Source organism: Hemibagrus wyckioides, linkage group LG17 (assembly GCF_019097595.1).
Source record: "Hemibagrus wyckioides isolate EC202008001 linkage group LG17, SWU_Hwy_1.0, whole genome shotgun sequence".
NCBI lineage: Eukaryota > Metazoa > Chordata > Actinopteri > Siluriformes > Bagridae > Hemibagrus > Hemibagrus wyckioides.
Genome location: NC_080726.1, coordinates 25053926 through 25064884, shown reverse-complemented (window position 1 = coordinate 25064884; position 10959 = coordinate 25053926). Strand labels below are relative to the sequence as shown.

General features: G+C 42.4%; 1 protein-coding gene across 2 annotated transcripts; it reads right to left on the bottom strand.

Moving 5' to 3' along the window:
- Positions 1 to 220: 220 nt before the first annotated feature.
- On the bottom strand, positions 221 to 10959 carry stard10 (StAR-related lipid transfer (START) domain containing 10). 2 transcript variants are annotated; one of them, XM_058414597.1, is made up of 6 exons: positions 10260 to 10959; positions 1964 to 2111; positions 1758 to 1861; positions 1504 to 1621; positions 1082 to 1134; positions 221 to 939 (listed from the first exon to the last, which is right to left on the bottom strand). In XM_058414597.1, exons 1-6 carry the CDS (start codon positions 10416 to 10418, stop codon positions 721 to 723), a joined length of 801 nt encoding a protein of 266 aa, XP_058270580.1. In that variant the 5' UTR covers positions 10419 to 10959; the 3' UTR covers positions 221 to 720. The 2 variants fall into 2 exon arrangements, with proteins under 2 accessions (XP_058270580.1, XP_058270581.1); XM_058414598.1 differs by lacking the exon at positions 10260 to 10959 and adding an exon at positions 2553 to 2620.

Below are 10959 nucleotides of genomic sequence, written 5' to 3'. Positions count from 1 at the left end.
TTCCTTAAACATACATACATACATACATACACACACACACATACACATATACATATAAATATGACACACACACACACACACACACACACACACACAAACAAAGACTAGTCATACTGTGTTGTGCATCTACAACAGTTGGAGCAAATCGCACTAACACACATACACAGACACACACCTGAAAAAAAAACTGAACAGAAAAAAAATGCACATACTCATCAGGTTGCCAAAACTCTCAAGGAGAAATCTGATTTATTTATTGTAACTTTAGTGGCACCGTAACAGGAGTGTGTGTGTGTGTGTGTGTTTGCTCTCAGTGCCCTCTGTGTGTGTGGAGCATTACTACTTGCTGAAACAAAGGAAGAAACCTCATCCAACTAAAGGATCACTGGAAATAGAGAAAAGGACACTTCTGAAAAAGGAGAAGTTGGCAGTGGTCCAACCTATGGAAAAATAGACAAATGATTTCCTTTTCTGTATTAACTGCAGGAATATACAAAATGTAATGGATCATTAAGAAGCAAGGAAAGGTCTCCATTTGGATGATATTTTCTTTTACCTGATTGGATAAATGCAATGAGACGGGGATTTGCATAAAGATGTTTTATCTGCATTAAAACTGCTGTAATTCTCACAGTGTGACAGAGCTCACTAACTGACTAATGAAACAAACACACTGTGTGTGTGTGTGTGTGTGTGTGTGTGTGTGTGTGCGCATGTGTCTCAGTCATCATCGCTGTGTTCAGCACGCTCATCCTTGCTCTCACTAAGTGTGCTCTCATCAATGTTCTCGAGCGAGTCTGCATGTTGCAGAGAGAGCTCAGTAAGAGCCATGTTGCTCAGACGACTCTGCTCTGGGTAAAGCCACGGTTTAAAGTCTGGACTGTGCTTCTTCTTCCAATCACTGTACTTCACACATGCCCGTGCAATACGCTTCATCGCCTGCGAGAGGGGTCGGGGCAGAAAGATGGGCGGAGCAAGAGAGCAGGGTTTTAAGAAATGGATATCTTTAGTAACAATGACATTTTAAAGACATACACAGAGAAACACACACACACACACACACACACACAACACTACTCACTTTAGGAGCCAGAAGCTGGGAAGACTTATTCACCACCCACTTAGGGAGAGAACCTGGGAAGAGAGAGAGAGAGAGAGAGAGAGAGAGAGTGAGAGAGAGAGGGACACATACACACAGATATGAGAACAAATTTGATTAATAAAGAACATTTTAATTAATCATGTTTTCTAAAAAGTGATGGACGTGCATCATGTTTGGTGTCATTTTAATGGAAAACATTTGCCATCATCAACCTTTAAAGAGACTGAGCCCCAACCCCCTCATCTCTTTGAATCCATTCATATGGCCCCACCCCCTCATTCTGACTCTTTAACATGGCCACACCCCGTTTCAGCATTTCTGCATTTTCTCATGACTCATAAATCTAATGCTGTATTCTCAGAAGGTGTTTGTGTGTATTTGTGTGTGTGTGTTGTCATTACCTTTAGGGTCGACCTGTGCCAGGTAAGTTAAGGTACAGCTGGAAGGACCATTGCTCTGGATGAGGTAACCTGTTTGGATGGAGACAGCCCGCACCATGTCCTTCTTTGGGGGGTATTTCTGATCATTATAAACCCACACACACATTAGCTAGTCGATCGTCAGTTAGGAGATGAAACACAAACTAGCATTACAGTGCTGGAAATAATAAGACATTATGACGTGAAGGTTCACTTTGACCTCATGCGTCACTTACCGGGTGTTTGACAGAGTAGTTCATGATGATGTAATCATTTCCTATATTCAGCCAAGAGCGCAGAGTGATCACATCACGATTCTTCAGGGGTTTAGGGCACTTCCCTTGAGCAATCATAAATAAATAATCAACTTCAACAACTCAGGAGTTAAAGAATTATTTTGTACATCACATATATGAAGTGATCTGAATTATGGGGAAATTACAGGAATAGTAGCCGACGTCTGCGTTCACCGTCAGTTTGCCGATGTCAAAGGTCTCGATCACGTTCGAATCCCATTTCCGCCGATAATCAATGTCATGGAGAACATCGTACATGGTTTCTGCAGAAACGTCCTTACACACCATCCGACACTGAGGGTGGTGGTGGGGGTGGGGGGTGTAGGGTTGAGAGAGAGAGAGAGAGAGAGAGAGAGAGAGAGACCATATTACCCACAATGGACCATGATCACTTTTCTGAAAAAAAGTGACAATGGGTGAGTGAGCAGGGTTAATAATTAAGAAGTAAAGATGTTAATAATTATACAGCTGAACTCCAGAAACAAAAGTTCTTCAACATTAGTAAGGAAACAGATGAAGAAGGAGAAAAGAACTAACTTATTTCCTTTCTCCATCTCTCCTCTCCATTCTTTTTTATAGATAATGAGAATAAAAGTGAGGAACCTGAATTAACTCCTCACACTGTCTCACTTGCTGTTAGAAAACTTTAGTAATTATTCAGCATTATCACACATTATATCACACTGCACTGAGTTACATGTGTAGTAAAGAGGAAAAAACTAAAATATCACACACCAGTACTCTCCAGCAGCTTCACAAAACACACTAAACAAAAAACACAGCAGTATTAATTCAGACTGGAAAGGGGCGTTCCTTGCTGAATACCACATGGTCGCTGCTGATTGGCTCAATGACGGACAGCATATCATGAAAGCATGAGCTATAACCAGAACACACACACACACACACACAGTGACCCACATTGAGTAATAAAATGGGCTGCAGAGATTCACATTAAAGTTTTAATGTTTTATGGAATGCAGAAACAGGTCACTGCAATATTTCTGTTCTTCACATAGCCTAGGGCAAAGAGGAATAGAAAAAGAAGAAAAAAGAAGAAGGTATAATGATGTGTAAAATAAAGATGATCGTATTATAATAGCTGAACCAGAAGCAGCTCTGGTTCCAGACATACACTCACACACACACACACATGATTACACCTCTCCAGCCTGATCACTTGCAACCTCACCATTGTTTATCTGAACAAATCATTCACCATTAGGAATAGATAGATAGATAGATAGATAGATAGATAGATAGATAGATAGATAGATAGATAGATAGATAGATAGATAGATAGATAAAATGACTAACACTTTCAAAAAGAAAGCAGACAAACTTGACTTTAGTGTTATATATAGTAGCTAGCTGTAATAAAACTCTCTGGCTCTAGAGAGCTGGAAATTACATTTACACCACTCTCATACAGTCACATCACAATTTCCCCTCCTCACACCCGTCACATGGTCTCACACCTTCCCTAACTTACACAGTAACACAGAAAGTGTATCACACTTTCTCTCTCTCACACCACTCCCACTCCTTCCCTATCACACACCTGTACCACATTTTCTCTCTCTCACACCACTCCCACTCCTTCCCTATCACACACCTGTATCACTCTTTCTCTCTCTCACACCACTCCCACTCCTTACCCCTCTCACACCTGTATCACACTTTCTCTCTCTCACACCACTCCCACTCCTTCCCTATCACACACCTGTATCACACTTTCTCTCTCTCACACCATTCCCACTCCTTACCCCTCTCACACCTGTATCACACTTTCTCTCTCTCTCACACCACTCCCACTCCTTCCCTATCACACACCTGTATCACACTTTCTCTCTCTCACACCACTCCCACTCCTTCCCTATCACACACCTGTATCACACTTTCTCTCTCTCACACCACTCCCACTCCTTACCCCTCTCACACCTGTATCACACTTTCTCTCTCTCACACCATTCCCACTCCTTACCCCTCTCACACCTGTATCACACTTTCTCTCTCTCTCACACCACTCCCACTCCTTCCCTATCACACACCTGTATCACACTTTCTCTCTCTCACACCACTCCCACTCCTTCCCTATCACACACCTGTATCACACTTTCTCTCTCTCACACCACTCCCACTCCTTCCCTATCACACACCTGTACCACATTTTCTCTCTCTCACACCACTCCCACTCCTTCCCTATCACACACCTGTATCACTCTTTCTCTCTCTCACACCACTCCCACTCCTTACCCCTCTCACACCTGTATCACACTTTCTCTCTCTCACACCACTCCCACTCCTTCCCTATCACACACCTGTATCACTCTTTCTCTCTCTCACACCACTCCCACTCCTTCCCTATCACACACCTGTATCACACTTTCTCTGTCTCACACCATTCCCACACCTTTCCCCTCTCACACCTTCCACACTTCCCTCCTTTCACACCACTCCCAAAGCACCCCCCACACCTGTTCCTCACTTTCCTTGTGGCAATAGTTTGGGGAAGAACCGCAAAAGGGTGTGATGGTCAAGGGTGCACAGACTTTTGGCTACATTGTGTTTATCAAAAACATTCCACCAGATTACATATGTTTGATTCATGCTTGGGAGTTTAAAGTGGGAAGTCGAATTCTGTAAAATGCTTCGCCTCATCCCAGCAAATATCACAAAGCCATTTCTTTTTAACGAGCACTTCAGTTGGAAATGAGTGAACGCTCAAGTATGCATGTTTGCATTAATTATTTGTGAACTAAGGAACACTGCAGTGATTATGAGCTGTAATATCTTGTATTATCTTGCTGTTGTTCACTCTCTCATCTGAAACACTACACACATTACTGCATAACATCTAGTACACAGTTATGCCACTGGCATTGATGTGGAACGCTTTCTGCTGGTCTGCCTGTTGTGGTATTTTGTCATCAAAAGGATGTTTAGCCGTCAGAGCTTTCCGTCAATGATTTTCAATTTTATTAATAACGGGGAATTCTCAGTTAATGGACTGGCTGTTCCACCTGAACAGTCCCAACATTCCCAATTCTCCATCGTATATTTTCCCCATCCTACATTTCTCTCACTGACTACTCTGCCACTATATATTCCACATCCTGCTTGCTTTCAGTTCTGTATGTTCTACTTGTACTCCATTTCACAGACCCACATGTTCTCAGCCCCATCTGTTTCCTGTAAAACGTTTGCTCTGAATCCTACAAGATCACACATTCTCCCACCATCCCACACGTTCCCAATTCCATATGTTCTCCATCCCACACGTTCCTCGTCCCACACGTTCACCATCACAGTGTTAACAGTTTAATGAAGAAAGGGCAGTTTCATTTTCACACACGTTAAGGAAAGTAAATATGAAAGCATGCGAAAAAGAAAGAAGATAAATTGAGTGGGCTTTCTAAGCGACTGCGGACAAAACCAGAAGTGGGAGGTTATAGAGACAGAGAGAGTATCTGAGAGTGTGTGCGTGTGTGTGTGTGCAAGTGACAGTGCAAGTGACAGTGTGGGCGAGGGGAAGCCCTACATCGTTAAGGGGCATCTCCTCAGACCACCGCCCACCCCACATGCCTACACACACACACACACACACACACACACACACACACACACACACACACACACACACACACACACACAGTGTGCGGTTTGTGTGGCCTCACATTAAAGTGATGTATTCACACACATGAAAGCTTTTCTTTAAGCAGCAGTGTTATGTAATAGTTTATGTTCTGTTTGAGTGTTTAGTTCGAATTCTGCACCATGGATCTCAGTAACAATGAAAAATTATTCACACACCTGGTTAACCATTTGAAGTGGCAGTATTTCTGTACTGAAAGTTGTAACACTCCAGTTTAGCTCCACAGTGCAGAAATTGTGTGTATGTGTAAATAATTATACTTGCCTCAAAAGACAATTCAAATATGAACTATATCATATCATTAATGCCTTTCTGTTTGCACTTTAATGCACTTATTCAAATACGTTATCCTTTCTATAGTAACAGCTCAAACCAAAGAACTTGTACAGCAGATGCTCCACAAAAACCAAAAAAGCATGTGATCACTAATGTGATGAAGATTTCTGTAAGAAGATGTATATGTAACATTTATGGAAGGAGTCTCCAGTGTTAGAGCTTTGTAACAGTCAGAGATGAAGCTGTAACTTTATGTTTTCTGACATCTACAGGACAGAGCACTTTGCAGTTTCTCAGTAACATGACAAGCTGCTGGCTTTTTTCTGTCTTAATACACTTCAAGAGAGAGAGAACAACTGTCTACAGCTGTGTTTAGCTGCTATAATTGTAATTGACAACAGGAAATAACTTGTTTCACCAACAATAAATGTAACTATACACAGATAAAAAATACCTGTCACTCTTTAATAAATTGCAGTTGTTGGTAAATTGGTGTGGTGTAAGAGGAAAACATTTCATCAGTCTAACACATCGCTGATTATTTAACTGATCAGTCATGCTGTAATTTCTTACGTCACACGAAACTATAAAAGTTTGTCCAGCTTTCCTCACATGAAAATGCTCTCAATTAAAAGCCAACCAACAGTTGCTTTATACTAAATTAATAAATAAGTTGTTCTTCTGACACAGTTTGCAAGCACAATCTGGTGTTTAAACCGAAACCACAGAGTGTGACCGTGCCACGGTATTTGTCCCCTCATCCCTAATCCTTTACCATAGCGGTGTTTCAGAACTGACCTGAGCAACACGCTGGTTTAAATGTGAAACTGAACCGGAATGTGGTGTGTGTGTTTTTCCAAAGGTCCTTGAGAAACGTGCAAACGCTCCTCCGTGATAACAACAGGGTTTTATGCGAGGCCCGGCTCAGATATCAGCTCACTTCCTGTTAGGCGAAGCTTCTGAGTGTGAGAACAAGAACAAAGTAAACCTGAGGCATAAGAGGTTATGAATGTGATGTGTCACTTATACCTGCACAGTGGAGCCTACAATATTACAGCTTTTATTTTTAACAATATTTACCATGTCTGTAAATAATTCGGCATAGATTTATACACAGTAGTGGAGGACCTCTTATTGTCAGGTAATATGTCTTTGTAAAAATCATTCAGAATCATTCAAAATCATCTTATACAAGCTCACATTTATAGTACTTAACAATCCATTCATTCTTTAATTACATTTCTAATAACCAGTGTCACTTTACAACCTCTGTAACATAAATTAATTCAAAAAGATAGGAAACAAATCTTGCATAGCTGGCACCTTCAGCTTAAGTTGTGCAGCATTTATGTTCCAATTTCTCAGAAACATTAGCATTACTAGTCTTTAAGTAACCTGAATAAAGAAAGATATCATGATGACTTTTTTTTTATATTGAGTTGAAGGTACTATCCATTTAAGTCCTCAAAATGCAGAAAACTGCAACTTGAACAGCAGAGCGATAAAACTATACATAACAGACCTCATTAGGAAATTTTGTTCTATGAGAAGTTCTTTTACTTTTTCCCGATTAATTTCCCTTCACTCTGAAAAGGAAATGTTTAAGATGTCAGACCTTCAATTGGATGGGTTGTTTCAGATTCCCAGGAAAGTGTACTGGCCCTTTGATAACATACAGAACTGGACCTTTAGTACTGTTGTATCATAGAGGATAAATTTATCTGACATTGTTCATGTCTGTATATTTGTATCTGAAAGTGTTGTCACTTTCCTTCATTAAAACACATTTGTGTATACAGTTGTGTTTGTTCAATAAAAACACTTCATTGTTCTCACACTTCTCACACAGTAAGAGGATTAAAACCTCATGACAAACTAGCTGCACCGCTAATCTGTATGAAAATGTGGCTAATCCGAAGTTACAGTTCAGATTAGCACTATGTCTAGTTTCATGGTAAACTTTAGGTCTCTTCACAGCTACAATAAACTCTGCATCCACCCATTAAACACTGTTTACACTGGAGTAAAATCCTAGGAAAGCTAACAGACGTATGTCTTTAAGCAGCACAAGGTCTGATCCTCGCCTTCCGCAAACAATTCTCACATCGTCTCTCGAGAAATATAACTCACCAAAGACCCGGACGTGGGCTGCTGGTTAAACACGGACACTGAGGTAAAGTCAACAGCATGCACAAATCACGCAGTAATCCCCAAGCCAACAGCATTATCTATCAACTCCTACCACACAGAGCACCAATGTAGTGTGTTAAACTCAACACAAAGAAATCGCAAAGAAAATGTCACACATCTTCTGTACAGTGATGGACTTGAGAGAAACAGGACATGATGTACGGAGTGATTAACCCTGATCTTTATCCAGAGAGTGTTTTAGAAAATCTCTCTTTACCCTCTTTATACACAGTGAAATAAAACAAAAACATGACATCATAATTCTTGTTTCTTGACATAATTCATTCAAAGTTTCTCATCTTTCTAAATGAACATCAGTAGGAACCAGGTCTGATAGCAGAACCCTGATGGTGACAATGATGATGCTGATGCTGTAGAACTGTAAATAGTTCTGAGACAGGAGAATAGTTTCTGTAAAATGGTTACGTTTGTAAGAGAAAATGTGTGGCTGCAGGTGTGATGTGAATAACATCAGCGTGTGATGTAGGTTAGACATGTAGTTAAGAGGTAGGTTATATGGGCATGCTGTAGGCTAGACATGAAGCTGTAGCTTTGACTGGTAGTTTAGTCAGGTAAGTGTAAGTTAGACAGTTCGGTTAGAGGTGGGTTAAATGGGCTGCAGTAAGTTCAACGGGAAACTGTAGGTTAGACAGGTAAGTGTATGTTAGAGGTAGGTTATATGGGACGCTGTAAGTTAGACAGGCAAGTTAGACGGGACACTGTAGGTTAGACAGGTATTTTAGACGGGACACTGTAGGTTAGACAGGTATTTTAGACGGGACACTGTAGGTTAGACAGGTATTTTAGACGGGACACTGTAGGTTAGACAGGTATTTTAGACGGGACACTGTAGGTTAGACAGGTATGTTAGACGGGACACTGTAGGTTAGACGGGACACTGTAGGTTAGACAGGTATTTTAGACGGGACACTGTAGGTTAGACAGGTTTGTTAGACGGGACACTGTAGGTTAGACAGGTATTTTAGATGGGACACTGTAGGTTAGACAGGTTTGTTAGACGGGACACTGTAGGTTAGACAGGCATGTTAGACGGGACACTGTAGGTTAGACGGGACACTGTAGGTTAGACAGGTTTGTTAGACGGGACACTGTAGGTTAGACAGGTATTTTAGACGGGACACTGTAGGTTAGACAGGCATGTTAGACGGGACACTGTAGGTTAGACAGGCATGTTAGACGGGACACTGTAGGTTAGACGGGACACTGTAGGTTAGACAGGTATTTTAGACGGGACACTGTAGGTTAGACAGGTTTGTTAGACGGGACACTGTAGGTTAGACAGGTATGTTAGACGGGACACTGTAGGTTAGACAGGCATGTTAGACGGGACACTGTAGGTTAGACAGGCATGTTAGACGGGACACTGTAGGTTAGACGGGACACTGTAGGTTAGACAGGTATGTTAAACGGGACACTGTAGGTTAGACAGGCATGTTAGACGGGACACTGTAGGTTAGACAGGCATGTTAGACGGGACACTGTAGGTTAGACAGGCATGTTAGACGGGACACTGTAGGTTAGACAGGCATGTTAGACGGGACACTGTAGGTTAGACAGGCATGTTAGACGGGACACTGTAGGTTAGACAGGCATGTTAGACGGGACACTGTAGGTTAGACAGGCATGTTAGACGGGACACTGTAGGTTAGACAGGAAGTTAGACAGGAGGCTGTAGGTTAGCCAGGTAGGTTAGACAGATAAGTGTAGGTTAGACAGGTAGGTTAGACAGATAAATGTAGGTTAGAGGTAGGCTATATGGGACGCTGTAGGATAGGCAGGAAGGTTTGACAGGTAAGTTAGATGGGACGCTGTAGGTTAGACAGGTATGTTAGACAGGTAGGTTTGACAGGTATGTTAGACGGGACTCTGTAGGTTAGACAGGTATGTTAGACGGGACACTGTAGGTTAGACAGGTATGTTAGACAGGTAGGTTAGACGGGACGCTGTAGGTTAGACAGGTATGTTAGACAGGTATGTTAGACAGGTAGGTTAGACAGGTATGTTAGACGGGACACTGTAGGTTAGACAGGTATGTTAGACAGGTAGGTTAGACAGGACGCTGTAGGTTAGACAGGTATGTTAGACAGGTAGGTTAGATGGGACGCTGTAGGTTAGACAGGTAGGTTAGACTGGTATGTTAGACAGGTAGGTTAGACAGGACGCTGTAGGTTAGACAGGTATGTTAGACAGGTATGTTAGACAGGTATGTTAGACAGGTAGGTTAGACTGGCAAGTGTAGGTTAGATAGGCTGGTGTTGGTTAGAGAATTTAGAGGGGTAGGTTTTTCCGCTGTATCTCACCTTGATTTTGTGCAGGGATTTCTCCTCCTCCAGGATCTGAATCAGAACAGTGATGCCGGACTTGTTGTAAGTCTGACTCCATCCATCATCCAACACACACTCGTGTTTGAAGTTGTTGAAGGCTTGGTCATCCGGGATCAGAACCGCTTCACCGGACATCTTCCCAAAACACTCCGAGTGCTATTAGCGCGTGCGCTCCAACAATAACGGAAGCAGGCACTGAAACCGGATCCTGCGTCAAACTAAACCGGATTAATGTCCGCTTTAAAATTCTCGCTCTGATTTTCTTTTCCTCAGTCAGTAAATCAGCGACGTTACCTCGGGAAAAACACCCTTGTAGTGACAGTGTGTAAGTTGGGTATTGCGGCGCCGTATTTATAAACAAGCGGCGTCCGGTGCGCGCGCGTCTCGTGACGCTCAATTAGTGTCGGTCAGCAAAACCGAATGAGCTTCACAAACGCACGCGAACGCTCTGGTTTTAATCGCTGACCTGGCTCTCGCGCAGAGTTCTGACAACGCAAAGGACCAATTAACGGCGTTTATCCCGACAGAGTGCGCGAAAGACGACAAACAGCTCTGGTAGGGAAGCGAAGGCGGAAAAAAAACAGCGCTCTACTGGTTGGTGGTTGAGCGCGAGCGCTGAGTGGAAGAACCATCCGCCGCCGCTGGTTAGGGCTCCCCGTGTGCGCGCGCTCGCTCG